General features: G+C 38.7%; 1 protein-coding gene across 1 annotated transcript; it reads right to left on the bottom strand.

Annotated features, from left to right (window-relative positions):
- Window positions 1-11,300: 11,300 nt before the first annotated feature.
- Window positions 11,301-13,531, bottom strand: LOC122652346 (peroxidase 57-like). The gene is made up of 4 exons (XM_043846061.1): window positions 13,304-13,531; window positions 12,998-13,180; window positions 12,068-12,233; window positions 11,301-11,713 (listed from the first exon to the last, which is right to left on the bottom strand). The coding sequence occupies exons 1-4, from the start codon at window positions 13,529-13,531 to the stop codon at window positions 11,301-11,303; spliced, it is 990 nt and encodes a 329-aa protein (XP_043701996.1).
- Window positions 13,532-16,511: the final 2,980 nt, after the last annotated feature.

Genomic DNA, 16,511 nt, shown 5'->3' with positions numbered 1-16,511 from the left:
AATAAGAGGCACCATGACGTGCCTTCACATTCATTGGTCCACGAGATGTCCGAATGGACAAGCTCTAGGGTCTGCGTTGCTCGGATTGCCTTTCCAAAGGGTTTTCGATGGGCCTTACCAGCTAAACATGGTTCACATGTCGGTAGGTTAATTTTAGCGAGTGGGCCTAGAAGACCTTCTCTAGCTAACCGTCCCATCCTATCTCAACCTATGTGTCCCAATCTAGCATGCCATGTAATTGATTACGAACTAATATCAGTATTAATTACAAAAAACGAAGAAGCAACCACGGGAGTTATCAAATCTACTTTAATAAAATCATTCTCAAAAAACATTGTCCAAAATAACTACCACCCAAACGTATCTCAAAAGTATCACCATCAAAGATAAATGAATAACCTAAAATCAAAAGTACGAATAGAAAGTAGATTATGTTGGATTTTCGGTGCGTATAGCACATCATGAAGAAGCATGATGCGACCAGGCGCAATGTGAGCCGATAGGTACCAACTCCTCAAACTACTTCGCATGTGCCATTTTCCATGTAGATATTTTGGGGGCCATCCGGAATCTTTCTATAATCTACGAACCCCCCTCGATCACACGCTATATGTCTTGTTGCTCCTGTATACACAATCAAGTCGATTGGGTTTGGGTAATCAAAACATAAGTACACGAGAAAAGTACAGGGAGAGAGGGGTAGAAATGGTACCTTCTTCACTTTAGTGCAATCACGAGCGAAGTGCCCCATCTTCCGCGATTAGTTATAGCACTTGACCTTGGTGATGTCTCTCTTTTCACCTCACTTGCCATGTTTGCGCTTGGCGGATTTGCCTCCACTTGGTGCGACATTCTATGCTTGTCCCCGATTCCCTGTGTTCCTTTGTCTCTTGTGTTTAGACTCGGAAGTCTTGCGCTACCCCGCTTGGGCGACAAGGGCATGTGATTAGGTCACCTCTAGACGCTCTACCTCTAATTCCACATGAACGGCAATATCATTGAAAGTTTTAACACTTTGTCATTATGTGTGAGAACCACTTTCATTTGGGCCCGGGAATCGGGTAACATCCTTATGATAGCTTGAACCTCTTGCTCATCGGTAAGGTGTACCCCAAGATCACCTAATTTTCCGATCATGTCTTTCACAACCCTAAGGTGTTCAACCATGTTGTACTTGGGGTCCTTACGGTACATTTAGAATTTTAAGGACATGGCCCGCAGCCTTGTAATTGATGTACCGCCACATTCTAACTTAACTTGGTCCCACATGGACTTGGCAGTCTCGCATTTCTCATATTGGCCGATGAGATCATCATGCATCGAGCTTAACATGATAAAGAAAGCACTACGGTCTCTCTTAAACCAAGCCTCATAGGCTTCCTTTTCTTAATGGTAACGGGTGGTAGTACCCTCATCGGGTTTAGCCATTTCAGAGGTTAGGTGTTCAAGGTAATTTTGTTCATTAAGTAAGAACCGTATTTTACGATGCGAGATCCTTTATGGATCCACTCAGAAATTGAAACTATCCTATGTGATCTTTGGTTAAGATGGAAGGTTACATCATATCACATGTGATGATAATCAAATTAGGAAATGGTTAAGCCATTTCACATGTGATCATAACAGATTGGGAAATGGTTAGAATAGGTAACTGCAATGCAATCCTCAAGATCCTGTAGAGCACTGATATGGTAGATATGATCTGTGATTCTTCACGATTCCATCTTGGTTGCTTGGCCAGCTCATGCTTGGGAGAAAAGATATGATCTCTGATATTCTCTTGGTTGATAAGGAGAAACCAGAGACGAGAAGGGAGAATATAGGTTGCAAGATCGATGAAGGTTTTAGGATAACAGGAACGATCAGATCAAATGCACCCGAAGAAACCCTCCAAAAAAACCCTTCACGATCAGGTCACATACACCCAAAGAATCCCTTCAAAAATCAGAAACCAACCACGATGAGGAACATATCTTAGTGGAATGTGGGGACTGATGATGTAATGTATGGTGAAAAGATGTTGATAGCAGCTTGGGGCTGATGAAATCTTGGGTTGCTGACCTCTGGTTGGAACGGTAGTGGGTGCTGGGTAGATGAAGATAGTAATGATGGAATCATATATAAAAAAGCCCTTTTTAGATTATGGAATTGCTTATTGCCACAAGAAAGAACCAAGAATGGAAACAACTGTACAGCAGAAACCAAATCAAACCAATGTGATCTCCTTACACCTTCGCGAATTCAAAGAAGCAGTGGAATCGAAGAAGAATATCTTTATCAGAAAAACAAACACAGTGGACTCTCCAAGAGTCCAACTTCAATTTAAAAGTGTTGTTAAATCGGTGGAGGATCGGGTGTCCAGTAGAAGATTGGGGCTGCCTGTTATTCCTTCCTAACACAAACATATTATTGAGGTATTTTGGTGCAAGCCACCTGTCCCTTGGATCAAGCTAAATGTTGATGAAAGTTATTTAAGAAATCCTAGCAGGATTGGTGTTGGCGGTGTGATCCGTGATCATGATGGTTAAGTGATATGTTCGTTCAAGATTTTTTTAGGAGTTAAGATCATCTTTGACTCCGAATTATCTAGTCTCATGGAAGGTATCATCAAAGCAAAGGAATTGAACATGCTTGCTCTATGGATTGAATCTGCATCAGTAGTCCTCTTAGTTCAATCTAGAACAATTCCTTTGTTGGCGATTCAAGACTAGCTTTTTCTCCAATCCTTCCTGAGTACCATACCGTGGAAGATTACGCACGGTTTTAGAGAAGCTAATCACATTGCTGATTAACTAGCAAAAGACGCTGCAAAATCAGGGAATCCAGACTCTATCGTTCAATTCCCTAATCACATAGTTGAGGAGCTAGGGATTGATGCAATGAATAGACCAAAGTACAGATTTTGTTAGTTGTGGGGGGGGGGGGGGGTGAGGTCCTACTGATGGCTTTGTCGTAGGTGGGGTTGTTCCTTCTCTTGTGTTTTCTCTTTGGGAATGCCTAGGCTTTTGTTTCCATGTAATTTCTTTTTCTTTTTTTTTTTCTTCTTATTAATGAATCCTTTTAGCAAAAAAAAAAAAAAGAAGAGAAGCTCCCAAAGATGTTAAAAAACAAAGGGTAATTTACACATACCACCCCTGAGGTTCGACGAAAGGATAATTTTACCCCCCAGTTTTGAAAAATTCTGTGTACCCCCCTGAGGTTTGCAAACAGTAACAACTAAGCCCATTCCGTCAGTTCATGACTAACAGTGTTAAAAATAAGAGGTAAACTGACAAAATTACCCTTGCAAGAAAAAAAAAGAAAAAAAAAAACCTGCAACTCATCTTCCCTAAATCGATTGGGAAAGATGAGTTGCAGCCTGAAACTCCTATAATTTACTCACTAACTCAGAGCAAGGGCATGATGGTGATGTCACCAGTGGACATCGGAAGACCTACCTTCGTTCAACATCATTCCTGCATAAACATCACCAATGTAGAACCTATATACTCCATAAATACTAGAAGATCAAATGTATAAATTAATCAACAATTTTAGCAAAAAAGAAAGTGCAAACCTTCGTTATAATTGGGGTTTTCTAGAATGAGAACAGAATTCCACCACGCCAAACGATTGGATTCAAATATTGCAGACTTTAAATCCGCAACAGATATGAAATTCCCTAATATGGGAATCCAAGAATAATCTCTTTCACTCTTAAACTTGTAATACACACCAGCCATATTTTATTCTATTAATTTTTCTAAGTTTGATAATTTCTCTAAATTCCTATTGTCAATTCTAAATACTCAAAAGAAGAAATCGCACAGAGAAAAGAATATTTCATTCAAATTTTGAGAGACAATTACAAGTACACGTATTAACATCAATATTTTCTTCTGATCTTTTTTCTTTTTCAATTTTCCAACAACGATTGAAGAAAAAAGTACAATGACGTCCAATACTTCTCGGAGACAGAAACCGCAGCAACACATCGATATTGACTCCGACGAACAGATCAAACGAAAATCGCCGGTGGAAGAAGATATATAATTAGAAAAACTCTCTTCGAAAAACTTGTAGGGTTGACCAAAGTTTGCATACGACATAGAATCCCAAGAAACAAAGCTCATCCACGCCGAGATCTAGCCAAATCGATAAACTATCTCCTGTGCCGATCTCCTCTACGCAAAAAAATCTTCTATGCAAAGAAAAGACGAACAGATTGATGGAGAAAACCGCTTCATGATCTCCTGTTTCCGATCTCTTCTTCGCAAACAAAATAGGGAAAGATGAACGGGTTGACAGAGACAGTTTTCCTTCTCCACGGGGTGTTCACCGTACTATATTATGGCTCACAAACCCTTCTTTTACTTCAAAGCAGTGAAAGGCGTTACGGATTTCAGGGCTTTTGGCATCTGGGTTATCTGGGATACCTGCAACTCATCTTCCCCAATCGATTTGTGGAAGATGAGTTGCAGGTTCTTTTTTTTTTTTCCTTTTCTTGCAAGGGTAATTTTGTCAGTTCACCTCTTATTTTTAACACTGTTAGTCATGAATTGACGGAATAGGCTTATTTGTTACTGTTTGCAAACCTCAGGGGGGTACGCAGAATTTTTCAAAACTGAGGGGTAAAATTATCCTTTCTTCAAACCTCAAGGGTTGTATGTGTAAATTACCCCAAAAAAAAAAACATGATACAAATAAGAGCCTTGCCTTCCTTGATTAGGAAAAACAATGTTCCAGGAGGACACATCCCTTCCTATTTCTCATCATCTTCTGTGGCCTCTCTTTTAGTCTTTTCCATTTGTCACATAGCTCCTACAATCTTAAACAACGATTACCCTCCATTGGTGCCAAGAATCTTTGTTCTTCCACTAAACGTAAACATAAACATTACATCAATGACTCTTTTTTTTTTTCTTTTTGTCCTTTTTTTCCTTAGCCCGAATATTAACTAGGACCCAGGGAAGCCCCTAAATTTTATTAAGATATAAAGCCAATAAGAACAAAGGGTAACCCGCCTTACCCCAACCCATAGAGAAATAATCACTCTCAACTTGAAACCAAATCACCTCACCCTTTCCCATCACAAAACTAAAACAAAATTAGATACAAAAAACTGGAAGTCCAGCTTTTGCCTCCGAATAATACGACAAAGATCCTGAGGAATGTCCTTATCTACAAAGAAGGTAGAGAAAGCCAAAGAGTTACAAGCAAAATTAGTTAAGTATAGCCGTCTGATTGCATTCTCGAAACGAAACGAAACGAAAAAGGTTGCTCCAAGGAAGTCAATCAAATAGAGAACATCCTAGAACCAATACCAACAAATCCATAAGAGACAAAATCTTTGAATGACAAAATGCACAACGGTCTAGGAATCAAAGCTGAAATGACAACCTGTATAACCCAATTTTGCACACATACGAAGGCTATCTAGAAGCATCGTCATGTCTGCTTCTGAGTTGGTGCAAACTCCATAATAATTGGCAAATGCCTTAACAAAGCAGCCATCATGATTGTGAATAATGCCTCTCCCTCCACTAATACCAAGATTTCCTTTATTCGCTCCATCAACATTAAGCTTTATCGCATTAAAGTGTGGAAACCAATAACTAAATTGGGCGGGAGGAGGAATGTTTGATAGAAGGAGACTTTAAATTAAGGACTCCAGCTCATCTATACATTATTTTAAGGTCCTTCCAGGTGTCACTATTGTTAGTGAAGTATTACTCTTCACTATTTGTCACTTTCAATACATGGGTTAGTCCATGCAATAGGACCCCATATACACCTCAATGGCAAAACTTTAGTCCAAAATAAACAAGGAAAGTTAATCAAACTCTGATTCAAAGTTTTAATAAAATTACCAAAATACCATCAAATGGAGATAATAAATATAAAATACAAAATTGTATTTTTTTTTTACATTTTAGCTATTTCTTCTACTCATTTTAAGCTAAAATTGTATGAGTTGTTTGCTTGGTCCCCCTCTGTCACATGGACTAACCCATGTACTGCCATGTGGCAAATATCAGTTGGTCTATACGGCCAAGCCCAGTTTGGTCGACCTTCTCCCTCAACGTGGGGCAGAGCTATAGGTACCACTCCTGCACATCGCCTGTGCAGCAGCATTTCTTGTAGTGAGGCCAATAGAGGTCTTGCAAGATAAGAAGAGATGATCAATTCCTATTTAAGACTAATCCAAAAACACCAATCAAAGATGAAAGAAGAAATCACTTAACACCTTGATGCCATGCCCCCCACACCCAACAGCATTTATGGCAGGTAGTGTCCTTCAAAATGGTACCTGAGTACCATGCCACCAGATTATCACCCTTGGTCCCCATCATTGGGTCCCCTCGGTGAGCTCTCTTCCTTGAAGACATCCTCAAATATGGAAAGAAAGAGAGAGCATAGAAAGCAGGGAAAGAAGGAAATAGAGCAAACAAGAAAGCCAAAAATCAGGGAAAAGATAGAGAGGAGAAGAGATATCAAAAGAAGAGAATGAGAAAATGAGGGGAAGGCACCTCTATTTATAGAGGAAACCTCCTCCACGGTGCTACAGAGCTCCTAGGGCATTTTTGCCCCGAAAAGACTGGGAAACCCCAACATGAAAAATCTAGAAAAAAACCCCAAAGATCTTGAGGGGCTTTGAGAGGCCCTTAAAAAGACTTTGGGTTCGGTGATGCCATCTCATTGCAACAAGAGTTTCTGTTAAGCGATGTCGTCTCATCGCAACAAGACTTTCAGTTCAGTGATGCCGTCTCATCACAAAATGACTTTCGGTTCGGCGATTTTGTCTACTCACAACAAACCTTTTGATTCGGTGATGTTGACTCATCACAAAAAGACTTTCGGTTTGGTGATGCCGTCTCATCACAAAAAGACTTTCGGTTCAGTGATGCCGTCTCATCACAAAGACTTTCAGTTCAGTGATGCTGTCTCATCATGAAAAGACTTTCGATTTGACTATGCTGTCTCATCACAAAAAGACTTTCGATTCAACAATGTCGTCTCATCACAGGAAGACTTTTGGTTCGGCGATGCCGTCTCATCACAAAAAGACTTTCGGTTTGGTGATGTCATCTCATCATAACAAGACTTTCTGATAATGATTGAATGGTAGGCTTTTACCGTATTTGGTTTTTATCAGTTTTCAATGAAGATTTGCCAATCGATTTACCGAAGGATGGTTTTATCTTTCAACTCCGTCACCTATGAGAAAAGTGACGGTAGTACATGCTCCTACTAACAAAGAGGGCAAACTGTAGACACTAAATTTTATCACACCTAACAATGACGACAAAGAGACATAGATGATTGACAAATGGACACCCCCTCAAACCCAAAAACCTCTCTGAAGAACCAAAGTTTCCCAACAATGGAGGTGGCTGCGGGAGCCTATAGCCAGGCTTCTTTCACGGCGTCGGGGTCCAAAACTGGGACTACAGAGGTTTCTTCCGCAGCACTATGGAGCGACTTGGGAAGCCTATAAATAGGGGTGTAGACATTGAATTTTGTCAACCCTTGGCGATGATGACAACAAGATAAGGACAGACATCGGTATCTCTCTCAAGGATTCTTGCCCCTACATCTAAGCCAAATCACTCTAACATCCCTAAAAATAACTTATAAGACCCTTTTACCAAATGCTCTAGGAGGAAAAAACCCAAAAAACCCCCTGAAAGCCCAAAAAAGCCCATGGGGAGCCCAAAATTATGTGGGTGATGTCATGCCTTAAGCGTGGCGTCATGTGAGGTTACCACGGCACCGTGGAAGGGGTTCCATGGTGCCGCGTAAAATCACATGACACCACTAAAAAGGACAGACGTCAGCCTTGTGACATAATCCATGGCACCGTGGAGGACCCCACACGGCATCGCATTTTGCGGGGTACCCCTATAAATAGGAGGATTCCTCCTCCCCCAAAAGATTAAGAAATAGAGTGAGGGAGAGGGTCCCGGCCCCTTTTCCCTCTTTGAAGCCATTTTTGAGTGATTTTGAGTGAGGATCCTCCTAACCCAAGGGCAGATCCTTCGATTACTCTCCCCAGCTCAGTTGTAGAGCATTCTTAGGCCTTTTCTCCCTAGTTTGTCTCTTCCGAGAGTGGAGAATCACTCTGGCGATGGTGATGGTGATGGGTAGATCTTTTGATTACCCTGCCTAAGAAGTGATCCTACTAATTATCCCTCCCAGTCGTTATTCTGTCTGTATACAAAAAACGAGGATCCCTTATACAACCGTTGCTCTGCCCGAAGTGTGAGTAACAAAACCCATCTCATATAGTCCTTACTCTGTACGACAAGAGAGAGGCAATCCGATCATCCATCTCCACTTGAGCTGTGGAACATCGCATATTTTACATTTGGTACATTTTCATTCATTTCTTTATTGCTTGACTGGTATCTATCTCTTTCCTTCTTATTATTTTTTGCATAATGTAGACCATCAAAATAGTTCACTTTAGTGTAAATAGTAATTAATTTTTTTCCTTTCTTTATTATGTTTAGTGCATCATAACTTAGTCTTGCATGTTGGTATATGACACATTATTAATAGAGAACTTTCAAAACCTTGCCTCTAGTAGAAAGACTGGTTTAACCGGGTGAGATGGGGTGCTAATACATTCCCACGCTCGTAACCTGACCACTTTCCCATAATGTCTTACCAGACCATACAGAATCACGTAGCCAATTTTCGCTCACCCCAGATAGGGCTACACCCATTGGGTTCTAGGCCCTAATCCTAGGTGGCGACTCCATTTTTATGAAGCATGATCTAAATCCCCCCATGATGATGTATCGAAATGATACGTCATAATCCATCAAAAGCAAATTTTATTGCCATAAGGTAGGGGAAATCCTCCCTTTCAAGGACCGTTGTACTTACAAGGGGTCCCCTCCCTCATTTTAGGGGAGGCATATTTTCTAAGGATTTGCGCCCCAAAGCCCCATTTTGCTTGTTTTGCTCCCCAGAGCCCTATTTTGCTTGTTTTGGTGTTCGTCCCACCTCCAGCTTCGAAATCTTGAACCCTATTACCCTATCTGAAGGTCAGATTGTCTGAACCTGACTTTCCCGACGTATTCCACATCATCTATTCCCCTCCATGTGGCATCCATGCACATGCCATCTAGGCTGATACATGTCCCATCATATTTCATGCTTTTTTCTTTCCTTCTTTGCCCTTGTCTCCTAAGATGATACATGTCATCCTCATCATTAGGTGGGACCCACTTATATGTGACAAATAAAATAGTTTACACTCCTTTATACAAAATGCTAATGATGGGGTAGAACCTCTTAAATGCATTGACAAAGTACAAACCAGTGGGCTAAGCTACTAATTCATCAAATTTTCAAAACTAAATTATTTTAGGCTAAAATACATGTACCCCCTAAAATGCACCCAATATTCCTCATGCTCCCCTAAGGTTCTGACAAGTCCACACGCACCCCCTGAAAATTCCACGTACCATCCCTACTTTTTAACCTAAAGCCATTTAAGTCCACACCGTTAATTTTAGGCATTAAGTGCTAAAAACTTTGTTTTATTGACCAAATTACCCTTATAATTTGAAAAGACCTTTTTGCCCAACCCTCATCTTCCCCAATTGGTTCAACCTGCAACTCATCTTCTGCAAACCTGCAAATCCACTACTTTTTGCCCAACCCTCTATGAACGATCCGATCTTTATGCTTCATTTCTCCACATGTTTTTATATTTCTCCTTCTCCTTCTCCTTCTTCTTTCTCTCAAGAATCTAACCTCAGAATCTCACTGGGATTTCCTCTGCTGAACCCTAACTATCAAACCTCAATTCGCCGCGTGAAGCACGATCACGACTGATAATTCGTTATTTGTAGGAATCGAGACGGTTGAGAGAGAGAGAGAGTGAGAGAGCGAGAACTGTTAGAATGGTTCTACTGCCTTTGTATTTCATTCTTCTAATAAAAAGAAAAAACTCTCTCGGGAACCGGTTGCTTCTTCTTGGTTCTTGCCATCTGTGTTCTGAGTTCCTGAATCTGTTTGCTGGAATGCAATGAAATCATAAATTTAGAATTTGACAGACCCTTGAAGTGGCGAGGTTTTAGTATTTCAAATCCTTGGAGCATGATTTGAACATTGGAGCGCAGAATTTGGATGCACGATTAATTCACTACTAAAGAAAGCGATTTTTAACCCTTCAAATCAGTAGCTTGAATTCTATCTCTAACCATTGTTACTTTAAAACCAACATTCTGACAGAATTTCAACCTCGCATTCACCTTCAAGCATGGTCATGGATCTGGTTTCTGTTTTGCCACACATGTTCCTACCTCTGATTTAACGTAATGGGGGCTCTTAAGCCATTAAGCAACATAAATGAGATTTTGGGGAAGATGAGATTTAGAGAAGATGAAATTTGGGGAAGATGAGGGCATTTTAGTAATTATGCCCTAGCAAGGGTATAACTGTACATTACATTCTTCAATTTCAGATCCGTTAGCATTTAACGCCTGAAATTAACGGTGTGAACTTAAATGGCTTTAGGTTAAAAAGTGGGGATGGTAAGTGGAATTTTTAAGGGGTGCGTGTGGACTTGTCAGAACCTTAAGGGGGCATGAGGAATATTGGGTGCATTTTAGGGGGTATGTGTATTTCACCCATTATTTTATGCTATCCCATCACCCAACACATTTTCAAATGGGAGTTTTCAAATTATTTATTTAAAAATCATCGAAGGTTTTGTAAATAAAACTACTGTTTAGGTAAAAAATACTACATCTTTAGGTTTCGTTGGGGATCGAGCGATCAATACCTGATGATAACGAAAAACATATCATAAGATTTCTGGGGAAAATCGGGGTGTTACACATTGTGACCTCATCCAAAAAATAATCACTAGAGGAAACTGAGGATTTCATATCATATGCATCCAAGTTAATACATGATGACAACAGTAGAATATCTAATGGGAGTAGCTGAGGAACCAAATATTGGCTCTAATGGATGGTTGGACGGAAGAAAAGATGATGAAGAATGATAACAGAAACTAAGGTAGTGTTTGGTATGCATTCTTGGAATGCATTCTAAGTCAATTTCACATTCTTAGATGATAAAAATAGTTGTTTTTATTGTCCAAGAATGCATTCTTAGAATGCGTACCAAACACAGCCTAAGTAAATTAAACGAAAACAAAATGTTATTAGAACACAGAAAAAAGACTTATCCAATCAATAAAAGTTACATGAGTTGCATGGCCTGATACTGACAATCGATAGTTTTGTAGAACATAGAAAGAAATTCCAGCAGTGAATAATAAGACAATACACATAATATCAATTTACAGATCGACATTTTAGCCTAATCTCTCCAAACGGATCTAGAAGGACATTCACAGCTCCCATCTTGACAAAGGCAGACGCAAATTGTGCATTGAAGGCACTATTGCTATTAGCAAACGATGCCACACTGCCATTAGTTCGAGTGTCCAAATCTATCTCTTGGTCGATGCCCAGAATTCCTTTGTTCTGTTGAATTTGCACGAAATAGGAATTGTCGAAAGTATTCACACTCAGAGTGTTCTGATCCAGATTAGCTGTGTTGTCAACTGTAGAATTCTGCATACAAGTCCCCTTCAGATTTGAAAGTAGATTTAGATTCATTGTTGGGTCTGCCTTGCCCGTGTTGTTGTAATTGTAGAGACGATCTTGGAACGATGAACAATGGGCAACCCCTACTGTGTGAGCACCTGATGATTAGCGTAATAAACCAAACATTAGTTCTTCAAATTCATTAAAGCATTCCTGTAAAGCATCTCTCACTTTGTTTTCATCAATAAAGTTGTAAAGATTCTGCAAGTTTTTTCTTTGACTTGGGATTTGTTAGGTACTTGACCCATACGCAAAAGCTCCTAAGCTGATGGAAAACTTTAAATCAAACCCTTTAACCTATCCAATACTAGGCTGGCCCAATCTAGTGCACATACACTAGAATAGGTTCCATTAGACACATAACAGGATTTCATCTCCTGCAAATTAATGAAGAGAACTCAAAAAGAATAAAGAATGTGATAGATGGAAAATGATTTGAAGAGTTTGCATACCAATGAGAGCAACCATGTCCGAAACATTCATTCCTAGATTTCCAAATGCTGTGATTGAGTCTGTTACTGATATCTCAGCAGCTGGGAGGAGAAGCTCAGCTTCGGTCATATTTGAAATTAGGCCATCCCTTCTCCCACCAGTTACATTGTAGAACGTTCCTCCACCCTGTATGTACACAATTGCTTTCATAAATACCTCACTATTAGAAAGGGAAAATCTTGTTTGTTATCAAGGTTGAATTGGTTATAATAAGATTTTGACCTTTTCGGACTAAGTTTCTCTCCACCCATAAAGGACGGTTCATCCACCATCCTAGGGTTTACAAACCCCTCTTAAGGTTTTAGTATGTTCCAAAATACTCTCTGGATACCCTTTCCCACCCTCCCATTCACTGTGGGTGGAGGCAAACTCGGTCTTTACTTTTTTCCCTTTTATTATGATATATATATATATATATATATATATATTTTTACAATAATGAAAAAATGCACTTAAATATTGAATTAAACAACTGAACTTTTTGAAAACCCTTTTTTATTCCTACGGTATAAAACTTTTGGAAATAAGATAAGGATCATTAAAAGAAGTTACACCATCTTAGTTCACCATTTTGGTGACAAGAACTTGTTCTCCTGGTAGTTGATAGCTACACCTTTTTAGCGATGGAATGCAAAAACTGTCTCTAAATCATGTAGAAGTGCAAAGTCTTTTTATTAACCATACATGAAGATCAAAGTTTTCATCATGCGTGCAATTTCAATTATATGAACTGATGATTTAGCAAGCTGACTATAATGAAAGACATATAAAAGCCTCAATAGATCATTTGCCAAATTTGGTGACCAGCCATATATGCACTTGATTTTTCTTGGGTTCTTGTTGATGAATTCATCTTGTATACATTTCATAAATTTAAACAAATTCCTTACCAAGACAACTGCTTCTCTAGCAGCCATGATAATAATATCAGAACAAGAGACAATCCCTGTGCCACATTTTGTCTCTAAAGCTTTTTTTATATCATCAATGACATCGTAACCTCTCACGGTTAGGTTCGGGGCTGCATTCTTCTCTGTTGAATTACCATCTAGGAGTATCGAAGCATCACATCCCTTTTTAATTCAGCAAAAAGAATGACATGAGCATAAGAAGTTAAGAACTACTTAAAATGACCAAAAATAATAATAAATAAATAACTAAGATTGTATCTTTAAATTGATTTAGTAGATTCTCACCCTAACAAAGCAATCATGGAATTGCAAACGAATGAGTGCTGGCACAACTGTTAAATCTAACCCATATTGTGAAGCCGTAACAGATCTGACGATTTCTTCCACATCTGCAGTACTGTTAGTACATTTTCCCTTGTAGTAACCTACTTGAAGGGCAGCAAAACACAAAACACTATAGTTGATTAGAACTATAAGACTAAGCCCAAACGCTATTAATGACAAAGCCTTCATTTTTGTTAATCTGTAACCAAGTTGAAGCAAGTGGGAGTACTTAAGAGTGAATGTGAAGTTCCCTCCCTCTAGCTTGTATTTATAGGGCTTAAGGAGTTGAAACTCAACTTTAATTTCCAACTTGTAACGCGGATGACCATTTCTTTATATCCAATCGTGCAATCATGGAAAAACAACAACAGGCAATCACAGCTGTAAGAGGCATTAGTAAGCAAAAAAAATCCTTTAAAAAAAATAGTATTTTGAGGGAGAAGCCACAAGGAAATGAAACTAGCTAGCTTATATACACATTATATAGGCCGGTTGCTTGACACTAGGCTCTGTTAAATATAGTAAATATTCTGTTTGATCTGACTTTTCATTCCTATCAAAGGATTTAATTATTAAATTAAAAGAGTGAGTTTTTCTTCTATTCGTTTCCTTGATTTTCTTGGGTCTAACGAAATTGATAGACAAGGGCACCAGAGAAATGGGAATGAGTGGTCGCAGCGGCGGATATAGCGCCGTAGCAGTGTACAAGAGGGATTAAGCATATTACATAAGTTGAAGACGCAACTTATTTATTTATTATTTTTTTTTATAGAGAAATCAATTTATTAGAAAAAGGAGAAAACAATTACAACTCCAATCTCAAATCATCTCACCAGGGTCATACTCTTCTCAATCCAGATTGGATGAACATTCCATTTCTGAGCTAGGTAGAGGTTCCTAGGGGATTTCCTACTATTTGGAACATCTCTACACCTATCATAAACGTCTGCTTTGATATCCTTTATGATGCAAGACACAGTTTTTGTCTTGTTACGAAATAATCTATAATTTTTTTCTCTTTCCAAATGTGAGGAACTGTTACGCCAAAAGCCAGCTTTGCAATATAACCAATAGAATCTCCCTTGAAAGTTTTTCCAATCCACCTAGTTTCTAGAAGAATGCTCTCAGTTGGAGGTTCTAATAAGATGACAAAGACTCAAAATATCTCTCAAAAGACGCAATTTACTTGAAATAGCAAAACAACTAACAAGTAGGGATGTAAACGGATCGCATTCGGCTCGGATAGTGCTATATCCGCATTCACATCTGATTAGCTTTTGGACGGATTCGAATAGTGCTAAATGGATATGGACACGGATACAGATCGAATATTTTATCCGTTTACATGTAAATATAGCTTTTCGAATAGCTATAGCATATCCGTTTCTGCATTCGTTTAGCTTTCGAACGGATTCAGATAATGCTAAATGGATACGAACATAAATACGAAAACAGATTTCAACTATTCATTTACACCCCCCTACTAACAAGGGAACCTGCGCCTCAGCTGCCCAATGACTTGTTATTTCATAATGTCAATGGCTTACATCATTTTATATTTAAAAAATGGATTAAGGTTATCGGCACATGTCTCAGGTCTAGCTATTAGCTCCTACTTCTCTTACGTACCCATGTGAAGGTTAACTTCCAGCATTTAATTTTTTTTATCGAAAAAAAGACAAATTTATTCAAAGTCAATAAGAGAGAAGGCAAAGCCCCTTTGTGGGACCCATGCAAATAAAAGGACATGTTTATCCAGGTCATATATAGTCTCAAAAATTCTAACCTCACAAGTTAATTGGAAAAAATAGCTTTTATTTCTCTTATTTTTATTTAAGGGGATTCTCCATGCCCAATCTAAAACCATTACTGAAGTTTTTGTGACCATAGCAAAAATTATCAAAATGATTTATATCCCAAAGTGAGCACATATTTAGCTGACCGATTTAGTCATCTCTCATTCTTAGTGACAGTGTGTATCAGTTTATAGCAAAAAAAAAAACAAAAAAAAGACTGTCTATATCAAAGGCTAGCCCTTGGTGACGTCTGATCTCAGTTTTAATTCGGAAAGTACTATGATTCTTTGGCAAGTTGTTTCGTCTTCGAAACGCGCTAAAACGGTCAAAAAGTACATACATCAACGCCATAGGCGCTGTTCTCTGAAGAGCTCGTCGAGATCTTCGATTTGATATAGTTTTCGTCCTATGTTGGTTTGTACTAGACCAGACCTAGTGGGCTTCTGGGGGCAGTTTTATACTTTCGTGGGTTAGAGTTTTCTCTCTACTGTAACCATATATAGTTGTTATATCTTTGAGAGATTGGAGTGTGTGAGAGAGGTTTTGTGTTTTTCTTCGTAGAAATAGTGGATTTGGATCTATCACTCTGTTGTGGATGTAGCCTACCTTCTTGGGGTTGAACCACGTAAATCTTTGTCTCGTGTGTGTGTGTGTGTGTTTTCTCTTGTTTTCTTTTGAAAATCACTATTCTGCTGCCTTTTTTTCTTAACACTGCCACCCATTGCATTCGACTTGGGATTAATATAAAAGTCTAATAACAAAGGACGGAACATATTTATCCCCTAATGCATATCGGTGCATCTTGTTGTCATCAAAATAGTAAGGTGAGAAGTTGTAATGTTTTTTTAATTGTTCCTTGTCTTATTTCCAAATGTTATTTAATGTAAGGATAAAAAAAAAGTTTTCTAAATAATTTGAACATAATCGTCATTATGTAATTATAGAAGTAGCAAAGTTTTTTTGGTGAATGATTTTTATATTCAACGAAATCTAGGAACTATCCCCCCCACCTCATCCCCCCAAAAAGATGGAGGTAAAAATAATAAATAAGAAAGAAGAATAAGAAATAGATATAGAAAACTCCACAATAAAAACAACAGTTTATCCCTACAACTTAGTCAAGCTATAAGGTAAATCCGATGAGGATACAAAAGGATACTAAGAACTCATAACCGCTAGTCATTAGGCAAACTCCAAGGAGAACAAAATTACAAGTCCACTCCTTGATTAATAGATTAATGAGGAAGTAGAGTCGGAGTCTCTGTTGGGCTTCAACTGATGGATCTGAGATATTCTCTCCTAAATCTTGGAAGGGTCTCAATTGCACCATATTTTTTGAGTATGCATGTAAAAAGACAATATTTATGCTTATT

This window comes from Telopea speciosissima, chromosome 1 (genome assembly GCF_018873765.1).
Source record: "Telopea speciosissima isolate NSW1024214 ecotype Mountain lineage chromosome 1, Tspe_v1, whole genome shotgun sequence".
Taxonomy (NCBI): Eukaryota; Viridiplantae; Streptophyta; class Magnoliopsida; order Proteales; family Proteaceae; genus Telopea; species Telopea speciosissima.
The sequence above is the reverse complement of the archived record's forward strand: the minus strand, read 5'-3'. Positions and strand labels throughout refer to the sequence as shown.